This window comes from Chelmon rostratus, chromosome 6, assembly GCF_017976325.1.
Source record: "Chelmon rostratus isolate fCheRos1 chromosome 6, fCheRos1.pri, whole genome shotgun sequence".
In the NCBI taxonomy this organism is placed as follows: Eukaryota; Metazoa; Chordata; class Actinopteri; order Chaetodontiformes; family Chaetodontidae; genus Chelmon; species Chelmon rostratus.
In genome coordinates, this window is record NC_055663.1 from 11,270,182 (window position 1) to 11,294,532 (window position 24,351).

At 44.2% G+C, this 24,351-nt stretch overlaps 1 protein-coding gene across 1 annotated transcript; it reads left to right on the forward strand.

The window, feature by feature from the left end:
- Positions 1-435: 435 nt before the first annotated feature.
- On the forward strand, positions 436-23,328 carry pamr1b (peptidase domain containing associated with muscle regeneration 1b). Its single transcript, XM_041938736.1, has 14 exons — positions 436-608; positions 8,390-8,566; positions 9,458-9,583; positions 10,116-10,230; positions 12,962-13,179; positions 13,914-14,021; positions 16,486-16,656; positions 16,842-17,033; positions 17,259-18,137; positions 18,216-18,392; positions 20,159-20,225; positions 20,424-20,653; positions 21,890-22,248; positions 22,328-23,328. The coding sequence occupies exons 1-14, from the start codon at positions 449-451 to the stop codon at positions 22,907-22,909; spliced, it is 3,561 nt and encodes a 1,186-aa protein (XP_041794670.1). The 5' UTR covers positions 436-448; the 3' UTR covers positions 22,910-23,328.
- Positions 23,329-24,351: the final 1,023 nt, after the last annotated feature.

Genomic DNA, 24,351 nt, shown 5'->3' on the forward strand with positions numbered 1-24,351 from the left:
CTTCAAGATGTTTTTGACATGAACACCTAGGCAGTGAAGCAGACATAAATCCTATCACCACATGATTGGTCTTGACAGTGTAGAACAAACTTCTTGTTATTGGTTGCATCCCCTCATTGTGTTTGTGTGTGTGTGTGTGCACATGTGCGTGCATGTGTGTGTGTGACAGCATGATGAGTTAAGCATAGAACACTGGTGCCTGCGTTCACTCACGAGCAGTGACGTCGCCCTTTGAGCGGAGCGAGGGGAGTTTTTGGGAGACCACTGCAAGTGGAACTCCTTGAGAGGCTGGGCTGTAACCTGAAGCCAACGAGAGAGAGAGAGGGAGAGAGAGAGAAAGAGAGGGAGAAAGAGAGAGAGATGGAGGAAGGGGGAGGGAAGGAATGAAGGGCCGAGAGAAGGTGATGTCAGCTGAGTTCAGAAAGTAAACAGAGTTCCAGACTGCAGCATGCTGTCTGTGGATCAGGGACTGCAGCTGGGGCAAACCCATGGGGGCACCCGCACACTCCCCTGGACCAGCACCTTTATCTCTGGGAAGGAGGGCTGGTTCCTCTTCATCTCCCTCTTCATCCTTATCTCCTTACCCCAAGGGACAGCCTGGCCCTACGGTAAGAGACTGGCAAAGACTCTACCTTTACAGCTCTTCTCTCCGTCTCTACGTCTGGCACAGCTTCTTGGTTTATGTTCTTTGTTCTCAAAAAAAAAAAAAAAGCCGGCATCAGCACTCTCTCCATCCCCTCTTCTATCCTTTAAGAGCACAGCAGTGCTCAGCAGGGCTTGTAAAAGAAGAGCCACAGAGAGACAGTGATGTAAAATACAGCCTTTTACAGAGGCAGCAAAGAAAAACAGCACTGACAAGTTTGTGCAATCTTTGTTGTTACAGCTCTTGTTCTGAAACTGGGATAGTCCTGTGCGGGTGTGTTTATTGTCCCATTAAGAGGGGCTCTGTGATCCTCATACTCCTCTCTACTCATTGCTGTTGTTCTTTTTGTGAAATAAAAGTGAGATTGTTTTGCTCCGCTTAAATAAAATGAAGCAACAGAGGGATGTGGCCACACATTCCTTGAGGTAAAGCGAGGCTATTGAATCTTGGCACTCATTCCCTTTTGTGTGAGAGCTCTAATCGCTGAAAATTGAGCGTGTTGTTGAGGGTGAGTTCTCCCTAGTTTCTGCCTGTTTACCCTCGGTGACCACTTGAACTGCTGCAGGAAGACATGAGTCACGTTTGAGTCAATCACGCCGGCTGTGGTAATGTGTGCACCATACACCGTCTCCAAGGCTCCATACCAAGCCCCTGCACTCTGCCCGATTCCTTCTCTGCACGGTTATCACGCAATAAAATAATTTGTAATGCTGGTGAATGTGGCGACGGGCTGGGCAGAGCACAGCTGTGTGTGTGTGTGTGTGTGTTAAGAGAGTTCCCTCTGGCAGATTTACCTACTTATGTTGTTGTCAGCTGAGTCACTCCTACTAAGCCCGGCTTGTTTCATAATCGTACATCATCAGCTGAGGATTGATGTTTTCTATTGAGCAACCTCGAATAGTAACTTTTTTAAAAGCAAAGCAGACATGTTTACATGGAAATCCTGACTTTATGGACATGTCCCTTATACGTGTGTGTGTGTGTGTTTATGTCCATTTGTGCATGTGTTGTTCCTAATGAGGCATTTCTGATCTATGTAAGGCTTCCTGTTCAGGATCCTGTGTCCTTAGATGTCCTGTTCTGCTGACATACGTTCTTTATAGTGTGTTTAGCTATAGTCCACAGGGAAGCTGTCAGGGCTACTGGTAAGTGTGCTGTGGGGAAACAAAGCCCAAAGCTAGCATATGTATAAAAGATTGGAGGGAGAGATATCTTGGCGCAGAAGAAAAACATGGCCTCTGATTGAGCGTTTGGAAAAATAGTGTGTCATATCAGAGAGTTCGCTCCGAGTTTAGGAACTAAATGCTGAAAACAAATGTGCACATCTCAGACTCCTGTTTGACCCACATATTGGTGTGTGTACATACCATTTCAGCAAAGTGGATAATAGACCGATAGGGTATTTCACTGGCTTTGCGGTTTCCCAGCAGAAGGAAGTTTATTTAAAGCGATCTACAGGATGACCACAGGGATCAGGGCTTGGGATCGGACTACATTCAGATACGCACTGCCCACAGAGCTCCCCTGGGAGTTTCCCTGTTCCATGACAGCAAAATCACTCCAACCTCAAAATACCAGACAGCTGCTGCGGGCAGTAGGCAAAATGAATTATACACTCGCACACACAGACTCAGCACGCGCGCTCACAGCTGCTGTAAAAACAACTATTTTTCCATGATACATTGGCATGAAATAAGCATCATTTTGTCAGGAGGAAACTATTTCTTCAGCAGTGGATATATACTGTAACCTGTCATTCTCTTCACAGCCAACTGTGTCTGAGCTCTCACTTAAATGTGACAGCGAACAAGTATGGCTCAGTGATACGCACGCTGTCTGCGGTGCTACATGCCACAGGGGGCAAGTGGGGCAAACCTGGTGAACTGAACGTTGAATGAGCAATGGTTCGACATTTTGCGAGATTTCACTTTTTTGCTTGCTTGATAGTTAGAGAAGAAGATTTATACAACCCATATTTCTGTCTGTTAAATGTGAAATGCCAGTTAGCTTAGCTTAGCTTAGCGTACTGGAAACGGGGCAACAACTAGCCTGGCCAGGCAAGAAATAGTCCAGCATTCAACCCCCTGTAAAACCCCAACGAGTCATCGTGTTCACTTCAGTTTTACATTTCAAAGCCAGGCTAGCTGTTTCCCTCTGTTTCCAGTCTTTGTGCTAAGCTAAGCTAACCTACGCTAAGCTAATCAACTGCCATAGAGACATGAGACAGTGACAATCTCAATGATCTAACTCTCGCTAAGAAAGCGAATAAGCATATTTCTCAAAAACTTAAAATATTAGATAACTTAGGGGGCTTTCACAACCTGTTTAGTTCAGTTAAAACAAACCGTGGTGTATTTACTTGGTGTGTTTGGACTTGCTTGGAGTTCTCTCTGTGTGAAAAGAGACTGTCTCAAACCATCTCATCAGCTGTTTTGGACCAGACAAACTAAAGGTGTAAAAATGCCCTTAGTTAAACATGCAGAATGTAGAGACAACATGTCCGACATAGCTGACTCAGCCACATGTGTTGTCTTGATACAGTTCTCAATGGACTCTGTCACAAACCTTCTTTAGCTTTGTTTGGAGTTAAGAAAAGCTTAGTTATGACAGCGATGTGTACAAGACAAGAAGCTGATAAGATGCAGTGTCTGAGCAGTGAGCAGGACAAACTAGACAACAACTGGACTGAACAGAAAGCAGTGAGCATAGCTGTGTTTCTGATCATATTTGGATATCAAATTAGATGCATATACAAGTTACCTGAGACTCCGGAGGCAGCTGTAAATGTGAACTGGGGAAAAGTCGATGCTGATGCCAAATTACAATAACTAAAAGGACAGAGGCTGACCTTGGGTTTTATTCTTAGCTGAGCACAGAGGAATCTGCTTCCAGAAAATGATGGAAGGTTTTGGAGCTGATGCGTATGAGTCAGTCGTAAGGTCAAATTCAGCCCCTGTAGCACATTTTGAAGGGAGTAGATCCATTTATCAATAGTGCTGATTTTCCAGGGCTTGTGGCACAGTTGTGTGTATCTGTGAGCTTTATATTTACTGAGAATGCCTTTGAAGTTAAGAAAAACGAATCAAAACTGAATAATAATGTGAAAATAGGGTCTTGCATCTACAGGCTACAGGGCCAACAGGGCAGCGATGTCAGATGCAAGGTCACAGGGCTCATGATGTCAGTCTCTGGATTCCCATCAAAGAGGTGCAGCGTGGTGCACCTTGATAGCCCAATGGTTAGTGCAACATTGCCTGTCAGTCTCAGCTGGGAACCTTTCTCGCTTATCATATTCCCCTCTCTCTTCCATTGTTTCCTGTCTGCTTCTTAACTGTCTCCACCAGGCGACGGGGCTTCTGTTATGATGCCTGTGTCACTGGTATTTTCATTTCTACGGCTTCCTGACATGCATGTTGAGGAGTACATTTAGCTCAACATCTGGAATGGAAAAAAGCAGATATCCCTTACATAAGACCAGGAAAGGCAAACAACCCACACAAAAATCCACATGCTTCACTGAAGGACAGAGGGGAAAAGAAAAAAAAAAAATTCTGATGTTCTGTTAAACTGTGTTTCTATGGCTTGCTGCCAGCATGTTCTCTCACACACAGACACAATACTTGTTATGTGTGCACTGGGGAAATATGCAGACAGACACTGTTTCATATACCAAAACACATACAGTATCAGGTATCAGACAGGTTGCATGGAAGAGGCTAGACAGCCATGAGGCACAATAAGGAGGCAAACTTTGTTATCAGATGAATGTCTTCCTAGTAACAGCACAGCTCTGACAACTGTCAACACTTCCAGTCTGTGATTAAATGCACATTAGCCAGGGGCACACAGCACAACCACAATTTTGGGTTAAATTACAGGTCTAGGGAGTGAAATTTGCATGTTGCAGTCATAGTTGTCACTCATTCAAATACGCTTCCTCATCGTCTGAAGGCGGAAGTCAGGCAGGTACTAATGCTCTGACAAACACCCACTCTTATAGGCTTACTACTACATGTGCATTTCCACACCTGTTCCAGCCTTCCTAAACTGCTGTAAAAACCCACATGAAATTGTTACTGTCCAGTCTGTAGTTACGTGCAGGTGTTGACCTGGAAGCCTCCCAGATGTGTTTTTACAAGGCAGCGAGCTCTATCTCTGAAATGAATCAGTTCAAATTGCCGGGTCGCAAGCCAAAGCACAGTTATGTAAAAATGATCTGCAGTGTTGTAAATCAGTAAACACTTATTAAGAAAAGGGGATAGCCGTCCAGAAAAATAAAGATGCATTCCAGCTCTGCGGCCAGCACTGGAGGAGAAACCTCGCAGTCACGCTTCAGAGAAAAACATAACAGTCTTATCAACAGAGCTGGAGGTCAGCAAACTGAATCCATTCACAGTGAGTAGACACGGAAAATGGTGCTGCCTGTGTTTATTTGCCTCAAGGAGGAGCATGAAGAAAACAGCTTGTAGGGGTCTGGAAACTAATCCTATCAAAAATGCATGCTCTTTCATGGCACTGACTGTCTGAGAGGACGCACATGAATTTCCAGCCTTACTTGAACAAATAAAGATCTATTCTTCTGGAAATCAGGGTTTTCTCTATAAGTGTACTGAGGGCAGTTACAGCCACAGGATGTCATTTCTCTATCTAAGGACAAGACACACAACAGCAATCCATGTAATGACATTTCCAGGCCAGCTCATAAAGTCTTTTGACCCTTTCATGTTTATGTCCTATAAATCAGGTTTCACAGTCTCTCTGGCCAGCATCGTTTACGGACCTCAGTGAGGGAGCAGGAAAGCTGTCCCATAAGGAGGGGAGATGGTGTCGGCACCTCTCAGTCCCAAGCGGCAACCTCCCGGCCTGAAAAATGAAGCGCCAAAAATCTGCAGTTCCTCTAATGGCCACTCGAGGGTGGCTCCAGAAGTGAGTCAATCCCCATAGACCCCCATGTTAAAATGCCCAATGCCACAGCAAAAAGAAACATGCTTACAGCCTGGTGCTACAAAAATGGTTTTGCTCTCCATAGCTAAGATCCCCATTCATGACAGCTGTATGGGGAATTCATTTTTACATAACTCACTTGTTTAAATTATATTAAGGCTTACATTTAGCAGAATTATGGGCCTTTGGCTCACGAAGACTGTGTCCGTGTTTTGCACAGTCTATGCTCAGCCCCCATATGTCGGGCATCACACCTTTTAAACACTGTTCTTCATTGTGAGGCAGCTCATGGTAGTGGTTTATAGACTGAATAGTAAAATTGGCCAGCAACACAGTCAGCCATTGTAATGCTGACTGCGGGGGTCACGTTGCAACAATTGGAATTGCTATGATATGATCCCAGTGTAATTGGGATCATCATAACAACAGTCATAGCTGTTGGAAAATGTGGTTGCTTCCAACTGCATTTTAATGTAGTGAGTGAAAGCAGACCGGAGTTTGGATGGACTCCCGGTGGACCGACGCTGAACAAAGTCTGCTGTAATCAAGCAATTAACAGCTTCAACATCATTTAATTGTGTAGTGTTTTTTTGTTTTTTTTTTTGGTGGGGGGGCAAAGTGCCAGATTAAAAGAGAGCTCCACCTTTTTTTTTAAACATGTTGATATATGAAAGAAGCTGTTAAAAGCCATTTGTGTCTCCAAAGAGGACGGTGCAAAATCTGATAAATTGCCTCAAGTGATGCCACTTGAGTCAGCCTCAGCTGGGCTGAAGACTGCAAGTCTGAAAATGAAAATAAATAAATAAATAAATCTATGGGTGTGGAGTAAAGTAAAGAAATTAGCTTACCAGACATCTGTGGCCCGCACTTCATCTCTGCTTTGGGCTAGCAGCTCGCCAGCATGACACACCCAAATCTGTGACCAAACCTTTGAGATGCATTGCAGGTCATGGAGGCACCAGGTTTTGACAAAGAAGAAGAACGTACAGACTAAAAAAGGCAATATCTGTGCTTGTTATGTATTTTTAATTGATTTAACCAGAATATATTGAGAGGAATGTCAGTTTTAAGTGAGTGTGTGGTAAAACATGTTTTCACTTGCTGTGCCATTGTCATAATGCATGTTTGTATTTGACTCATAGTACAGTGCATAATCCCGCTCTCAGCGCAGTGTCTTCTTGTCTCAACACACATCTCTCTAAACACAAAGGCCATGCCCATGCCATGGATGCTTGTGGTTCTCGCACTTGGTCAAAAGAAGTCCACAAATGAACAATCTGATCCCAAACTATGTGCTTCTCTGCTTTTGTCTCAGGGAGGCAGACCGCGCTAAACAAAAGAAGACAAAGCACAAAGAGCACCAGCTTTGATTCAAAACCAAAGCTTCGGGGTTGTAAGTTTACATTGCTTTTTACCACAAGCAACCATTGCTGGCGGTTAGTGTGACAGCATGGGTATTGTGTAAGGAAAGAACTTGTATGGGCTCCGTGGTCCAAAAAACGTTTGAGTGACGTTAAATGATCTATCACACGCCATGCCATACAGACAGACAGACAGCAGACTGACCTGTGCTTGCTGAACAACATACAAATCCAGCTGAGCCCACGTTATCAAAACAATGAATGACCCTAGGAAGAGACAGGAATCATAAAACAGCCTGTAAAGGACTGCAACAGCTTCAGGAAGCACAACTCCTGTCCTCAAACCCGCATTAAAGTTGACCTAGTGGCACCGCGCAACCTACTTTCTGTTTGATTAATGTCGTGCGAATGTCATACCTCGCTGCGTCCTCTTGGAGAGATGGCTGAGGAGAAGGCCAGATTGTAGCTGGACTGGGATACAATTTATGACATCATTAATGTGGAAGGGCAACGGGGACGACTCGCAGCATTCCAAGACATCTGCGTTTCTCCTCTCGAGCTGACCGTCTGCAAACAACCGCGAAGAGATGAATCACGCCAGTGCATTTGTGCCTCTGTGTCTTTGGATTCTCGGTTTCACAAAACTCTTTTAAACGACAAAATAGACCTAGTTCGCAACCGTGGCTTCACATATAAAACCAGTATGCAAGTGCGTCTGTGTGTCTTTCGGTGGGAAAGTATCAGGAAGAGTAATTGGCGGGAGACGTCGTGATGATTGCAAGGCCGGGAGGAGGGTATGTACAAAACGCTGCGCCGACATCGTGCCAAGTTTAAAGTGCAGCTTCTGTTAGTTCTCTGTCCACATCTGCCACAAGAGAATTTCCACTTGTCTGTTTCAGCTTTTAAATCCACTGTTACATAATAATAACCACCGCAGCTCAAAAAGGTCCCTGAATCATTGGTTTCCAGTCCAATTAAAGCTTGTATTTATTGGGTAAAAACTTTACAAAGAAAGTCAGTGTTCACGCGCTGCTTCATGAATCACTTTCTGATTGTGTTTTTGCTGTGACTTTACCATTGTGGCATGTTGTCTGATGTAAGACATATGAGAACACACGGAGGATGTAAACTACTGAGGGATTGTGGTCTGCTAAAAAGGAACTTGCAACCATATGGCGTGGAAATAACCAGCCAGTGCAGAGCAGCAGCTGAGGTAAACACTGAACTCACCGGAATCCTTCCGCTGCAGCTCAGGCTTCAGCCTACGTCTGCCTACGTCTGCTCTCATTGTCCCACGAGGCCAACGATGACATGTGTCATTTTCTCCACCTTTGACTCACCTTCCTCTCTATTTCTGTACACATATGAAACGGTGGTTGCATAAACAAACGCTTCCTGCTTGCTCGCTGACTTGCTGAGCCTGACGTATTGTCTTGTTTAGATTACAGGTATTTATACAATCACTGCCCGGGCCCAGAGTGGAACGTTATGTGCAGAGGCTGCTGCGAGTACGACGTGATCCGCTGTAAATGCCCCCTACAGGGGACTCCGGTTGGCTACGCGGTGCCCTGCTGCCGCAACGCCATCAATGAGTGTGACCCCTGCATCATCCATCCAGGTAGAGCCTCTGCATATATACGTATTTGAATGAGTGCTTCAGTTCGATGAGATAAATGTCCATTCTTGAAACTGGCCTTTCTCTAATATCTGCACTGTAGCTTGTGCAAGACCAAATGCTGTCCACCAACTGCACAGCTGTTTGTACTGAAGCATCAGAATGACGGAACGCCTCGGAATAATATGTGTCTGATCAAATTAGCTTCACATGGGTCCCTTCTCTTGACTCACAGACAGAATCCTCTTGAATGAGTGCAAGATTGAATGATCACACACGGGCTGCAGCTCACAAATCCAAGCGTACTTTCTTCATGTTATTTTCTTATGTGACCTCCGCCGACAGAAGTGTGTCATGTTTTCTTCACAGCTTGAGTGCACTCATGTTTTTCTTTTTTTTTTATGAGGGAAGAAAACAGCTGTTACCTTTATGTCACGTTTACAGTTAAAAACTCAAAAATGTTGCAAACCCAAATGCATACAATCGTAAATACCCCTGCGTGCATCCCCAGCACATTTCAAATTGCATACCTGCACTCAGGTTAAATGTTGTTCTTAACCAGAGCAGCCTCTTAAGTGAAAATCCATCCTCCCAGGAAGCCATTTCAGGGCTTTTTTCCTCTATGTTTCTATTTCAGGAAGCAGCAATATGTTTGTACATTCTGTTATAGTGAAAGATGATCTTAATGAGCTTAGCAGAGCTGATTTTAGGGGAGCGTGGCGGGGGTCTGGAGAAGTTGATTGACACGGCGCAAGCTGTTGGGTTCCCAATTCTGCCAAACAATAACAGCTCTTTTGAAAGACTTCATGTAAACTGTTTGTGTCCTCTGTTTTCTGGCCTGTCAGCCTGACTCCTGCTGTACTGTGATTTTCTTTCTGGCTCTCATTCTTTTAGGTTGCAGTATATTTGAGAACTGTAAGCGCTGTAACAATGGGACATGGGGCCCCAGGGATGACTTCTTCATTAGTGGCAAATACTGCGCTGAGTGTCGGCCTGGCTGGTCCGGTGGAGACTGCATGAGTAAGTCTCTTCACTCTCCCAAAGGGTGGATTCTACATGGCTTTACTTTAAATGCTTTTTGTGTATGTTCTTCCCTTCCCTGCTGATTTGTCTTCATCTGGGGAAACTATACCAACTTGGAAGGCTGCCATATACCCAGGAGGTTTTCCATGATGAGCCGAATGACGAGTCAAAGTCAACATTCGAGGAATCTCATAAAACTATTTAATGTGTAACATTTGGACACCCGCTATAGCTTTCTCAATATGCAAATAATTTGCCAAGGGGCACAACGAGCATATATTTAATTAAAAGCAGAACCTGGAAGAGCTACTGAATGCCTTTAGTCGTTGCCCCTGTGCATATTGTGCTCATGTTGCCTTATGTTGTGGAGCACAGCATAGAGTTTATGCAGTGGCTATGGAAACTCAGATGTAATTGCTGATGGTTTGAATGGCGACCAAAGCAGCTGCACATAGACCCTAAAAAGAACAATTAAGCTGTAATTGATAGCCTCTTTCCAAAGTGGAATTCTTTCCCATGTGTGTTTCAGAGTGTGGGGGAGTGATTCGTAAACGGCAGGGCCACTTGGTGCTGGAGAGTTACCCCAACAATGCTCGGTGTGAGTGGACCATACAGGTGGACCGTCCCTTCACCATAGAACTCAGGTAGGACCATAAACAGTCTGCTGCTGTGGTTGTTCACTGGTGCTCATTTACCTGCAGTCCTGATATGTACTGATAGTGGTTTATTTTGCGTACTACAAAGTATGATGGGTAAAATCCCAGCATGCTAGCATGCACACGTTGGCAATGCCAACATGCTGATGTTGAACAGCCTTAACGTCGACCATATCCACCATCATAGTTTCAGGTGTTTCAGGTGCACTAAACACACTGTGCAGCTAAGGCTGATGGGAATGTCATTAGATTTCAGGCATTTCATCATAATCCAGAGCACTGGACAAATTAAATTTGGGGACTACACAATTTCCTGGAAAATTTTTCAGTCTGGACCAAAGTGGTGACTAACGGACCTTTCCATCCCTAGAGCCACGCCGCGTGGCTAAAAGTCACATCAAACGATTCAACAGCTCAGTGCCTTTTCAGCTGCCCCAGCTGCTCTGAATAATGTCAGCAGTTTTCACTGGAATCACTTTCAAATGAAGAATAAAGTCCTTTAGGTTGCATAGCCAACAAGTGAACAAATGATAGTTGACTCCGATATCATGACCGCAGCTTGCAAATAAATCTGTGCCTGTCGGAAACAGAGGAAGCCTCTGTGTCAAAAGAGTGAAAATCAACACAGTCAGGTTCACCTGGCTTTAAAGCATCATTTTTTGGGATCCTCGTTGTCCATCTGTAATAGTTATTAATGGCTGGCCTGCTTAAGTCAAATTTCCACTGAGTTCAGACATTTCCACAAGAAGTATGTCATGGCTCGATAGCGAGTCTACAGCAAATTCTGGACACCACAACAGTGCCTTTTTTTTTCAGGAAAGTTATTACTTTTCAGTTCTGTGATAACTTTCTATTTCTGTCATCTTCTCCATTACCCACTTCACGGGCAGCATTTGTGCATGGTTTTTAGCCGAACAAAAGCTCCATACAGTTAGATACAGGCTCAGCATGCAGTGCGTACCACAGTGCTTTATTATGTGCATGAAAGACATTTGATGGTTCCAAGTATTTTTCCGCTCTATATGAAAGCTTGTATTAAACTGTGAGATGCACAGAAACCTGGGCTGAACCTATTCTATGACGAAAAACATCAATACAGAGATGACAGCTATTTGTATGTGATATTTCTGTGTCCTTTGTGACATAAAACAAACAAACCCCTAAATGAAAAAGAGCTGCTCTGCTCAGACATAGGCTAATGGAAAGTTATACGTCTGTGCCTGAGTGACTGGGGAATTACTGGCATGGCTCTCCTGTATTGTACATTCACATCACAAGCAACATGTTAACTTTTACAACTGGCATTAACTGTCGGGAGCTGCTGCAGGCCAACATTTAGCATTTCTGTATATCTCATTAGTCTAAGCTTCCCGTGACCCACGGGACTGTGATGTAGGGTAAAATTAGAGGATTTGGGAGCGTGCCAGCCTCTTGTATAAAGTTCATCAGTCCTTCATGTCCGTTCCGATCTAAGGCCAAGGAGATTACATCTGAAATCGCCAGGAAGGGGAAAGGAGACTCCTTTGTGTTTTTCCTAATCCGGCTGGCAGTCATCTCAATGTCACACTCTGCGTGCGACTGAACCAAACAGCTCAATTGAAAGTGTATGTAAATTTCTCCAAACAGTCAGTATGCTCAGTTCAATTCGTACTGAAACAGGCCCTGAAGCCACTTCTTGTTAAAGTACTGACAAGCGCACTAAGAGTGTTTTGGAAATATTAACACATTAGCTAAAAATTCCACACCGGCAATCACCAGTCGTACTACTTGTTTTGGAAATAATGCTGCTGCATGTTTATTCAGCGGTCACGGATAGATTTTATAGACACTTAACAGCTGCTGATCTGAAATAATGAGACGCTTATTTAGGCTGGGATGGGTAACGTTCAGCAGTGATTATTGCCAATTACATAAACATTATGACATTTATATGTGCACTTAAAACTGTTAAATAAGCACACAATGACTGTCAACAATACATGATGTATTAAATATAGGGGTGAAAAAAAAAATCTTCAGCTGTCTTAAGATAGGCCTCTGTTTGTTTTTGGTGTCTGGAGGTGCCGACTGCTTTATTGTTGCTCCCAGGTGTCACGTATTACATTGCTTTATCCAAAATATTTAATCTTACCTCAATTATATTGGTACAGAGTTGCAGCAGGCAGTCATGTGGTCTTACATTACTTGCCAATACCTCGTAGCAATCATCTCAGGTTATTTTTTTCCTTTAATCTGTACTGCTGCTCACAATTTAACTGCCACTAATCTTTATTACACAGACAAAGAAAACAAACCAACAGAAAACATCAATCCGAACCTTTAACTGCTTTGGTACCTGGTGAAAATGAGGCACATTTCACACACCATTAAGAGAGTAAGTCATGTAATAGTGGGGCAAATCACCTTCAGCAGCTGTTAATGTATTCAGCAGCTATCATTACCGTTCATTACTTGTTTGCTGGCTGAAGATTTTAAAGCATCAGTGCCATGGTGCCAGGTGTGTGGCACTGCCAGGGAACACAGGTGCTCTCATTACCCAGGAAAACAACAACATAGCAGGAGCTCAGCAGGAACTTCCACATCATGCTTCATGCACCATCATATCCGTGAGGGGTATCAAGGTTGGAAACAGTCAAAATAATTTGCAGTGATGAATAGTTTAGTTTGTATCGTTTTATTTTGAAAGTTTCCTTTAAACCTGTTCTTTTCCTACCAACAGGTTCATGATGCTGAGTCTGGAGTTTCACCACTCTTGTCGTTATGACTACGTGGAAGTGCGAGATGGCGACAGCATCAACTCGCGTGTCATCGGCCGATTCTGCGGGAACAACAGGCCTGCCCCAGTTCAGAGCTCTGGCAACAGTCTGCACGTCCTCTTTGTGTCCGACGGTTACAAGAATTTTGATGGATTCTTCGCCACTTTCCAGGAGAGCTCAGGCAGGTCAAACACCAGCGTCACTTCACGGCGAGAGAAATACCGCTGCTGCTTTTACAGCTAATAATTTACTTCTATCCTTGGTGACATAATACATTCAAATCCTAATCTGTTACTCTAACCACAGGGCAATTTTAACCTTAAACCCAAAACCAAGCCCTAATCCAATAAGAGCGCCCAACAACAGAGTCTCCTTGCTTTTTACACAGTGAATAGAAAGTTACTTGGAAAATCATATTCACTGAACAAAGATACTCTTTAGAGTCATGAGCTACAACAAATGCACGGTTCCAAGTTCCAAGGCACTATTAAAGCTACCCTATATATTAAAGAGGCTTTTAGCAGTGCATGAATGACACCAACATGTTTTGGCAAAAGCCCTCGTCACGGCGTTGAGCCCGCTAACAGCCAGGACCAAACTTTACCCGCTTTCCAGAAATGTCCTCATCCTCAAGGTCTAAAAAGACACGCACACACACACACACACGTAAGTTACCAGCAGCTAAGCCAGATCTAGTAAAAGCAAACAGAGGCTTTCTGTGTGCAAATGCCCACACACGTCCAGAAATGGAAAGGAACAGTGACATTTAAACGGTGCCAGCTATGAGTATGAACCCCTTGATACAGCCTGGTGTGGACAGCCATTCCTTTTGGCACGCAGATCGTGTCATTACACAGCAAACGAGCAGAACGTTTCTTCTTGTACCCTAACGTCACACACTTGTGTTGTTTACAGCTTGCAGCTCCTCTCCTTGCCTGCATGACGGGACATGCATCCTGGACAGCTCTTACACTTACCACTGTGCCTGTCTGGCTGGCTACACGGGCAAGAGGTGTGAAAACGGTGAGTGTGTAACGTAACTGAAGCCGCCGCACTATGAACGTGCTTGAAAAATGCTGCTTTATATTTTCGGGAGTGAAATGGAAGTGGGAAAAGAATGCCTGCAGGTTCTAATCACAGTGAGGATTAAACCAGCCTTCACAGCATGCTGTGGGCATGACTTGAATTTTCCATCTCTGGAGCCATCTGAAAGACATGACTTACTGTATCGACGCTTACAAAATCTCAGAATTATTTGAGTTATTTTCATCAGAAATCAGACACGCCTAGTTACAACATATTTGTCGAGAATTGCCTTCTTCCCAAAAGCCTTTTTCTTTTTGCTGTTGTTGCTGCCCAGATGATTCACTGTCACAAGGGAGACGTCTGTGGTTTGGACTCGGTTCCGCCAGCTGCCTTCCCTGTCCGTGCAGTCCCGTCTTTGGTTTCGGTCAATCATCTTTTCTAGAAATGTAAAATAAGCTTCAGCGGATGTGCTGCAAATCCACATGATCATCTGCTGCTGTTTGCATTAAAAAAAGCTTCGTTGAGCCAATGAGGAAAATGCTCTAACGAAACATACGGAAGATCAAGAATGATGAGAAGAAAAGAGTGTGTTTCTTTGAGTTTGGTAGTGTCAGCAGACCATTCTGGTTTCTGAAGATACCCACAATATGCCACCTTAAATCTGTTAGGGCTCCACTTCATCATGTGGGGTTCTGCTCAGTTAGGGTGTGGTTGGCCTGCCAGGTCTTTTATTTATGGGCATCTGGACTCTGACTTGTGTTTTTACATCCAATACACCTCCCTTAAGATCCTGCAAAAACAGACTTCCTGAACCCCAGTCACTTTTTTCTTGGGGTGTCATTTTCAGGGCTAAATTCGAGTCCATAAAAGCAATGGTGAAACAATTCTGCTCCTGTAACGCACGCCAGCTTTTCCATTGGAGGAGACACACGTAAAAAAGGCAGGAGTTTCATTCCACACAGCGCGCATTCATCTGTATTCCCATGAGGGATCCTCAGCTGTTAATTTTAATGGAAGAGAGCTGGAATGGCACTAACGCCTGACATTTTGTTGAGGAAATATAGTCTACGTTTCTGCCCTGCAGACAGATGGAGAATTTTAAGTATGAACCTGACATCAGCCGCATTTTAGGTGTCCAATAATCAACCTGTCATCTGTTGTAAGCCTGAACTAAAACTCATTCTGTACGAGAGAATCTTGACGCGTCATCGTATAAACTCAGGATAGTAAAATTATTTCTCTCCCCCTTTTTCTATCTCTTGCACAGTTTATCTATTCTTGAGTATAATCTGTTTTGGAGTGCAGTGTTTAACGGAGTTTCCAAAGCATTAACAAAAAGGATGATGACTTACTTAAAGTATGTGTCTGTGCGTATAGTATGTTAGCATTCCAGCCTAATAACTCCAGACTCATCTCATTATGCCTGTAGACAAAATCAGACATGGCAGATGGATCATTTAAGCAGAACACAACAAAGACCACACCACCTCAGGATGCTTCAGCTTTTCCAAAAACATATTGAAAGGAGGTCAACTTCAGTTTATTTTTCCACTTTTGGTCCACCAACAGCATTCTCCATCCCCTAAGGGACTTAAGGTTGAAAATGCTGTAAGGCAAAACCGCCCAGATTATAGGGAGGGTTCCTTGGTTTGGAGCTATAAAACCTCAGACAGCGCATTTCATGGATCTGACCCAACTTAAAGTCAACACCACAGAAAACCTCCTGAGGGACTGTCTCACAGAGAGTGCTGTAATGGTGCGATAACCGTCATGTTAACATGTGTGTTTGAGTTTTTGTTAACTCAGCTGTGGGTGGTGCAGCGCCGTACCACAATGTTTGCGCAAACATTTGCCTTTAAGATAGAAATAGATACTTATGCACATCACAAAATCCTAAAAGAATTGCATGCTATTTTCCTCATTTATGCCTCAGACACTTTTATCCTGCAGTCGGTTGTCCACCACCACCACAATACCAGTCTCTACTGCCCTACTTCATAAAATCCACTTTTACAGCACTGGAAAATTGAACAGTTTGACTAAAGCTCTTTTATTGCATCTATTTCTTCCTCATTTACAAGCCATGTGTTCAAGTCTCACTATGAACTGTTCACACTTTACCACAATGGGTAAAATTATTCATTAATGAGCCTCGATGGTAGCAGACTATCCTTTTAAAGCTCTGGACATTTTTAAATTAATGAGTCTGAGAGCTTAGATTTTGGTCCGTGAGCTACCTGTCTGAAAACAAACACAAGAAGGCAGTTACTCACTGAAGGTCTCTATGGGTGGTCTTTTACAACAGGGAGGTGCAACAAACTGGCGTTTGAGCAATGCTAGAGATGCTTCCTAAATCTGCATTACATCACCCAGCATTCGCTTATGAAACAGGAAAATCTCGTGTGTGTGTGTGACAACATGTGTTCATGAATAAAATGTGCATGCCTGTATTTCCACTCAGTGGTGGGATGCCACAGGCCTCCAGTGCCCACCCATGGATCCACAGAGGGTTTGTTCCATCACTCAGGGGCACGCATCACTTTCCGCTGTGACCCTGGCTTTGAGCTGCGGGGGTATCGTACTGCCATCTGCCTGAGTGACGGCACATGGAGTGCTTCTGCTCCAGAGTGTGGTAAGATAATGATGTGAATTGTTTTTTTTCCTGCCAAATAATTAGAATTCAGGATCTAGGTAAGTCGTATGTGTGTCATTTGCTTGTCTCTGGATGCCATAGATACCGCCCCACAGATGGTGCAGATTGTGGAAAAAAGGACAATTTGCTACCTCTAAAAGCCCAATTTTGGTTTTTCTCTCCAGTTGCGGTGGAAAGAGTATGTACTTTACCTCCCAAGCCAACACATGGGGACCACTTCTTGGTTTATGGACCCAATGACGTCCTCATTGCTCTACAGTACCTGTGCTACCACCCCTATGAACTCACTGGGAACTCCCAGAGGACCTGCCTCCCTAACAACACCTGGAGTGGGACTCCTCCTGCTTGCACCCAAGGTCAGACAAAGCTTCTTAAGTAATGGGGATTAGAGATAAAATGGATGAGTCAGAGCAAACAGTGCAAAGGACATTCTCCTTTATTTCTGTAAGGATAATGAATCAGAAAATGAGTCAGTGCCTATAGCCGCCGAGCGTGACAAATCAACTCTGAACAAAAAGATTTGCAATCAGTTGCTGACTGACAATTCAGTAATGATCTCTCTTTATGTCCTTTATCCACAGTGAATAATACTCTGACGGAAGCAGGAAAGGGCAAAGACAAGGCGAACGAGACAGAAACAGATACATACAGGGACAAAGATATCAGCAAAACTAAAGAGAAAGGTCAAGAGAACACAGCTGGAGAAAAGGAAAGTGTTGGCGGGAAAGATGTAAGCCCTGGGCATGAGAATACAACAGCAGTCGATAAAGAGGATAAATATACTGGTACAGTTCCAGAGAAAACTGCGCCTGAGAATAGGAATGAAGGAGAGCCAGAGGAAAGAAATACTGGGTCAGAGAAATCCACCGGAGGCAGTAAAGACAAAGTGGATGCTAAAGGCCCAGACAACAGCCTGAATACAGTAGAAAAGCAGGAACCTGAGGTAGGAAAGCCACCTGAGACAAAAGAAGGCAGCCCAGACACAAACCTGGAGACAGGAAAGACAGATATCACAGAAATATTTGTGATAAAAGACAAAGGACAAGAAGGGAAGGAAAGAAAAGAGGAGCAGGTGAATGGAAAAAGAGATCCGGATAAAGTCGGCCCTAATGATACCAAGCTGAGGACGGTCATAGCTGAGGGTGAAAACACAGTGGAGATATTCCAACTGGAAAAGACGAAGAACCACACAGTCGTATACGATGCAAAGGACACAAAGAAAGAAAATAATAGCATAAGTTCTCCAGAGACGGACAGGAAAATCATTCCCACTAGAGTCAACATTACACAGTACACCATGTACAGAGCGGGGGGTGAGGAAAGTGGGAAACCGAAAGAAAAAACAACGGCTAAAGGGAAGACAGAGAAGGATTCTGCTGAGAAAACAAAGGAGGAGTTGGAGAGGGAGGTGGAGGAGAAAGAGAAAGAGAAGGAGAAAGAAGCCAACCAAAGCTTCACCGGTAAGACACGTGCTGATAAAAAATAAAAACGAATACTCTCCCCTTGTCCCTCGCTTACCGCCTGTTCCCCTCCTGCAGATAAAATCTGCCCTCCTCTTCCTCGCCTCTACCACGGCTACCACCAGCCGGTGCCCGGGGTGGAGCCTGAAACAGTGGAGTTCTTCTGTAACCACTCGTATGCTCTCAGTGGTGATGCCCGACGTAGCTGCCAGCCAGATGGTACCTGGAGTGGCAAACAGCCCCTCTGTGTCAGAGGTACCGTCACCTGTTTGGTCACCGTTTAATTACTGATGAAGATGTTCGCTTATTGTGTAATTTATACATTTCTGATGGTTACTGCATTGATAATCAGTTACCACCTTCTAATAAGGTATATCATCTGAAGACTGAAGATTTGTAGATATGAAAGAAGTAAAGGGTTCTGAAATACTAATGTTAAATGCTAGTGGCTAAAGGATTCCTACAGTATGATAATCCATCAGTCTAGAGTTGGAAATGTTAATTAGTTCTTAATGGATTTTGGTCTGGGTGCTCTTCAGCTCTTTGCCAAAAGGTAAGTAGTCGAACAGTCCATTGGCTCGACTTTCCTGATAAATTAAAGAGCGAGGATTAAAAAAGACAAAGCAGGTTCTGCAGTCGGAGGATATACAGCAGCCAGCTCCATTTTTTTCAACCTTGCTGAATAGTGGCTCAACTCTTTCTCTTTCTTGCTGAGGGCTAGAGGAGAGGATTGATGCCACTCTCATGCCTTTTACAGATGAAACTGCAGCCAGCAGCCAGCTTGCCTTAAAGGCGGAAACAGAGCAAAACAGCTTGTCTGTCCGGAGGCAGCAGATTCCACCTGCACCCTCTGTAGCTCTAAAGCACACATTCATGCACATCAGTGAAATTTAAGTGCTGGTAGGGAAATTTCGAAGAGCCTGTCTAGCCATCTCCCCTCTGTTTCCAGTCTTTACGCTAGGCTAAGATAACTGGCTCATGTTTAATCTACAGCCATGAGAGCGGTATTCATCTAACTCAACTCTTGGCAAGATATCGTCTTTTTCCTATAACCGCTATTAAAGCTGTTACTTACAACTTCTGAAGTCCTCATAAAGTGTGCCATATTATACAGTGGTACCGATAAATACCTGGTACTTCTGTCAGTTCACAATTCCCCCCAGTCCAGTCACTGCTCCAGTAGCTCCATTAAATCACAGCAGATGTTAATGCGACTTTAGTAATAATGATAAACTTTATTTGTACAACACCTTTCACACAGGAATTGCAGCTCAAAGTGCTTTACAAGAAAAAAAATCACATGCACCAAGTGAGTGCCATCCATCCATCCATTATCTATACACCGCTGAATCCTTTGCAGGGTCACGGGGGGGCTGGAGCCTATCCCAGCCGTCTCTCGGCAAAGGCAGGGGACACCCTGGGCAGGTCGCCAGCCTACACACATATAGACAGACAACCATGCACACCACTCATTCACACCTATGGACAATTTAGAGTCATCAATTAACCTCAGCATGTTTTTGGACTGTGGGAGGAAGCCGGAGAACCTGGTGAAAACCCACGCTGCACAGGGAGAACATGCAAACTCCACACAGAAAGATCCCAGGTTGGATCGAACCGTGGATCCAAGTGAGTGCTTTACATAGAAAAGACAAAATAGACATAAAAACAGATAAACAATGATCGTGAAATAAGACAGAGAACAAAACACACTTGATAATGATAATAAAAATAAAAATAAATAAAAATGAAGACAATGCATTAAACCACAGGATTAATCTGCCATAGGTAGAAGTTGAGTAGAATAAAAATCTAAAAATAAGGATAAGGCATCAAATCACAACATAAAATAATAAAATCTAGGTAAAAATAGATGACATGCATAAAATCAAGTAAAATACAGCATGTTAAAAGAAGTGCCGCAGTGCATGAGCATGAGGCAGAGCACAGACGTCTCAGGCCTGTATCAGGAGGTCACAGCTAGTTAAAGGTTTAAGTGAAGTGTGTGTGTTCATTCGCAGCATGCCGGGAGCCCAAAGTGTCAGAGCTGGTTAAACAAAGAGTCCTGCCACCTCAGACACCATCCAGGTATGTTTACCAGTGCGTTATGGCATATAATGTGAGCGATTGTCAGCATGCTTGACATCCACAAGTCTATAGTATAGTCTACACCACTGTGATATTTAATGACTGAAGAATTAAAAGCATTAACTGAAGTCACACAGTGCATCTTTCTGCACTCAAACTCAAAAGCATTCACTTAACCTCGGCCTCTTCTCACCTCAGAAAGACACCTGTGCACAAGCTCTACTCCTCTGGCCTGGGCCGACAGCTCCAGTCTGACGGCCCCACCAAAGGCCCTCCAGTGCTTTCCCGGCTGCCCCAGGGCTTCCACCACCTTTACACACACATAGAGTACGAGTGCGCCTCTCAGTTCTACCAGCACTCAGGCAGTTCTCGCCGCACTTGCCTGAAGACTGGGAAATGGAGCGGGCATCATGTGTCATGTTCACCAGGTGAGGGCAGCAGAGGACTGCTAGTGGTCTGACCAGTGGAGCTCACCACCACACTCTCACAGAGCAAACACACTGATAAACATTTTAACTCAGTGATTTGATGCAATGATGCAGAATGTGATACAAATGATTATGCCATCACTCAGACATGATGTCTTTGCAGACATTTATCTCATGAAGCAGCATTAACAGCCTCTAATTCATAGAATACACATTCAGCATCTCCACCCATCACTTTGGCCAGCCGTCGTCCGCTCATTACAACTCTGTGAAAGTTCCCAACACTGCTAGGATGAAAAGCCGATAGCTGACATTTATGGCTGAGCTGTGAGATAGATGCGATGAGAGTTTAAAAGATCAGCATCCAGAGCAAACAAGGCTCCTTCCAGGCGGTAATCAAATGTGCAAATGTTTAATAGTTTCTTCATCAGCAGCAACAAACATCGGATGTCAAAGCAGTTAGTTTGGAGAGTGTGACAATGTTTTCACACAGGCGCTGTGACAAATGTCTGCACATTTCTCACACATGATGTTGAAATAGTAACACGTCCATGTACCAACAACTTTGTCACTGCTTCTTACATGAAGGCTCCTGGACACATTTTGTTACACACTTTAATCATTTGTTGCAGTCACAAAAGTGACTGTTTTTCTTGGACAGCCCTAACAACAACCTGGATAGATGTTTGATGTGTGAGCTGTGTTCAGCTTTAATAAAAGGAGTCTGCACACATCTATAACAATATCAGCAGCACTGGAGGTAGATTCATTTTTTAGGGTGCTGATCACAATATTGAGGAACGAAGCAGCAATAAGCCTCTTGAAAGTCTAAAAGCGTATGCCTGAAGTCTATGTTGTTAGTCTGTTTTTACAGTTTTGACATCAAGTATAAGATGTTTGAATCCTGTGTTGTGCACTTCATGAACAGGTAAAGCAGGTGTCCATCTTCTATGTTAATGGACTATGTAGAGGTTGTCTTTAAAAGAAATATTCAACGCACTAAAGCTTCTTTCTCACAAGACTGTTTGGCTTTTGAGTATTTAATATGTTGCTCCATCAATGCTGCTGCTTTGCATCTCATCTGCAAGGTTAAAATAAAAGCTCCTCAAAGGGAAAGAAGATTCAAAAACAAGTGTTGACACAGTCTCAATGTAAGTGTATTTTTTTTCCTGTCTTATCCCCCCCTTCTCTTGATTCCCTCTCTGTCCTCTCATCCTGTCACCTCCTCTTTGGCAGTGTGTGGGAAGCATCCAACCTTTGACCCAGAGAGGCCGGCAGAGGCTCACTGGCCCTGGCTGGCAGCCATCTACCGCCGCTCCACCAGCGGAGCTGAGACAAAGGTGTCCAAGGCGGACAGCCAGGCAGGATCCCTGAAGAGGGACGATGGAGCAGGACCTGGCAACCACAATCAGGCTTCGAACTGGCAGCTGGTGTGCAGCGGGGCTCTGGTGAACCAAAGGAGTGTGGTTGTGGCAGCCCACTGTGTGACAGAGCTGGGGAAGGTGTATCCCTTGGATGCAGCCAAGATCAAGGTAGTTGTGGGGAAGCACTACCGTGATGACCACAGGGACAGTAAAGGCCTCCAACACCTGAGGGTAAGCTCCTGGAGATATTGTTTTCTCATGATCCCTTTTAGTCAAACCTGCACATTTAGCCCATCTCTTTCTCCTTTAGGTGGCCTCCATTGCTGTTCACGCAAACTATGACCCCAATATTCTCGACTCTGACATTGCCGTGGTCAAGTTACTGGACAAAGCAAGGATCGGGGAGAAGGTCCTGCCCCTCTGTCTCTCAGACAACCAGGGAGAGGAGGTGAACTCTGGACAAGGGCTCGTGACAGGCTGGTCTCCACTGCCCGATTCCAGTTTAGGTGCCAACGAGAAGGTGAGGGTTGGGCTCGTTCACCTTGCTGACATAGTCCCATGTGAGCAGCAGTACGCTCGCAACGGCGTGCCAGTCAGCGTCACAGACAATATGCTGTGTGCCAGCCAGAAGCCTGACTATGGACCCTCGAACATATGTCCCTCTGACACCGGGGGAGTCCTCGTCCTCCCTGCCCTCTCTGAGAACCAAGCCAGCAGCAGCCAGAATCCCTCTCTGAGCTTTATGCAGGTGAATAGGGAGAGCAAAGGCCTGTGGAGACTCCTGGGACTGGTGAGCTTTGGCTATGACCAAGGGGAGTGTGATCCTGACCTCTATACAGTGTACACAGATGTAGCCAACTTCAAAGACTGGATAGAGAGCAACATGAAATAAAAAGTCTACTGTCACCTCACCTCGCCGCCCCAATGCTTCTAAAGTATTTAAATCCAGTCTATTCATCCTCTCTAACCTTTTTTCTTGGTCTCATGCACAAGGGCATTTTCTTACTCAATGCAGACGCACTGGAAACACTGGACAACGCAGTGCTCTAACTGAAGGGGGTGCTAACACATTAGATGTGCTCTCATCAGAAGACTTCAGCGTTCAGGCCCCTCGACCTGACGTTACAGACTTGAAAATGAGCAGAAATCCATTTCAAGCCTCTGGCTGATGGCGGTTTGTATTGTACTCATTGGTATGTATATATGTTGTAATGTACTGAACTACTCTATCAATTCATATGACGAACCAGATGTACATATTGTATTGAAAGACAGAAAAGTCAGGTTTTTAATTAAAGAAAATGTGGGTGTGGTAAAGCCTGTGAGAGTGTGATTATTTTGCATCATGTCATCATGTAAAACTCAGCATGTGCGCCTGTATGAATAGATCCTATTGTATTAAATCCTGATACTGAGATGATGTGAAAAGAAACACCTTATATTTGCTCTATCAAGCACACAGCGGGCCTGTGCTGTGAAGCAAATGAATCCAGGTCAGAGCTCCACCATTTTCACAACCATGAACGGAGCACGTTATTCACAGATCAATTCCCTCCTCTGTGCTCAAATTAAATCAATTACTTCCATTCCGACCTTCCTCCATTATTCAGACATGAGTTTACATAGATAGAGCGGCTGCAGCTTATATCGACTTCCAAAAGGGGGCAATAAAGAATACATCATTCCTCCATGTTCAGAAGCAGCGATAGAAGAGCTGGGCTCTGGCTGGTGGTGCATTTGTTCTTAACGTGGTGATTTGAAAATAATAATTAAAGTTGCTGCTTCACATGAGTAAATCAAGGTTAAAACATGTCAGGACTACAGACCATAACAACGAGACAGAATAGAATAAAATGCAATGCAACAAAATAAGGTGAAAAATCTGCAAGCCTCAAACAAAGGTGAAGGACCCTGCCTGAGTAAGGGCCGGCAGGTCACAGGGGGTAGAAAAATCACAACTAAAATCACTTTTTAATCTACCGGGAGGCAGCACAACAAGCTGAAAACACAACACTGACTTATTTTCACCTTCTTAAGTTGTTTCGGTGAGTGCGTACATGGAGCAACACTGTCTAATTGTAAGTCTACTATTCTCTCTCTTTCTGCCAGATTTAACCTCTTGAGAGACATATCTGGCTCTTTTGCTGCTAAATGCTCCACTATGTTCACTAGCTGCTACCTGTCTGTTATTTAGTGGTAGGCAGGTAGGTTTTCACTGACAGCAGCTTCCTGCTGTGGCTGGAAAGGTGGATGAGTGTTGAGTTGAGGACCGGAAAGCCAAACAAAAAAAGAGAGATTTGACCATGGGCACTGCCATGGCCACCCACCCCAAGA

Coding starts and splice junctions, on each gene's coding strand:
- pamr1b (XM_041938736.1), top strand. CDS start 449: ATGCTGTCTGTGGATCAGGGACTGCAGCTGGGGCAAACCCATGGGGGC. Junction 9,584..10,115: donor GTCCGGTGGAGACTGCATGA/GTAAGTCTCTTC, acceptor TGTGTGTTTCAG/AGTGTGGGGGAGTGATTCGT. Junction 22,249..22,327: donor AAGGCCTCCAACACCTGAGG/GTAAGCTCCTGG, acceptor TTTCTCCTTTAG/GTGGCCTCCATTGCTGTTCA.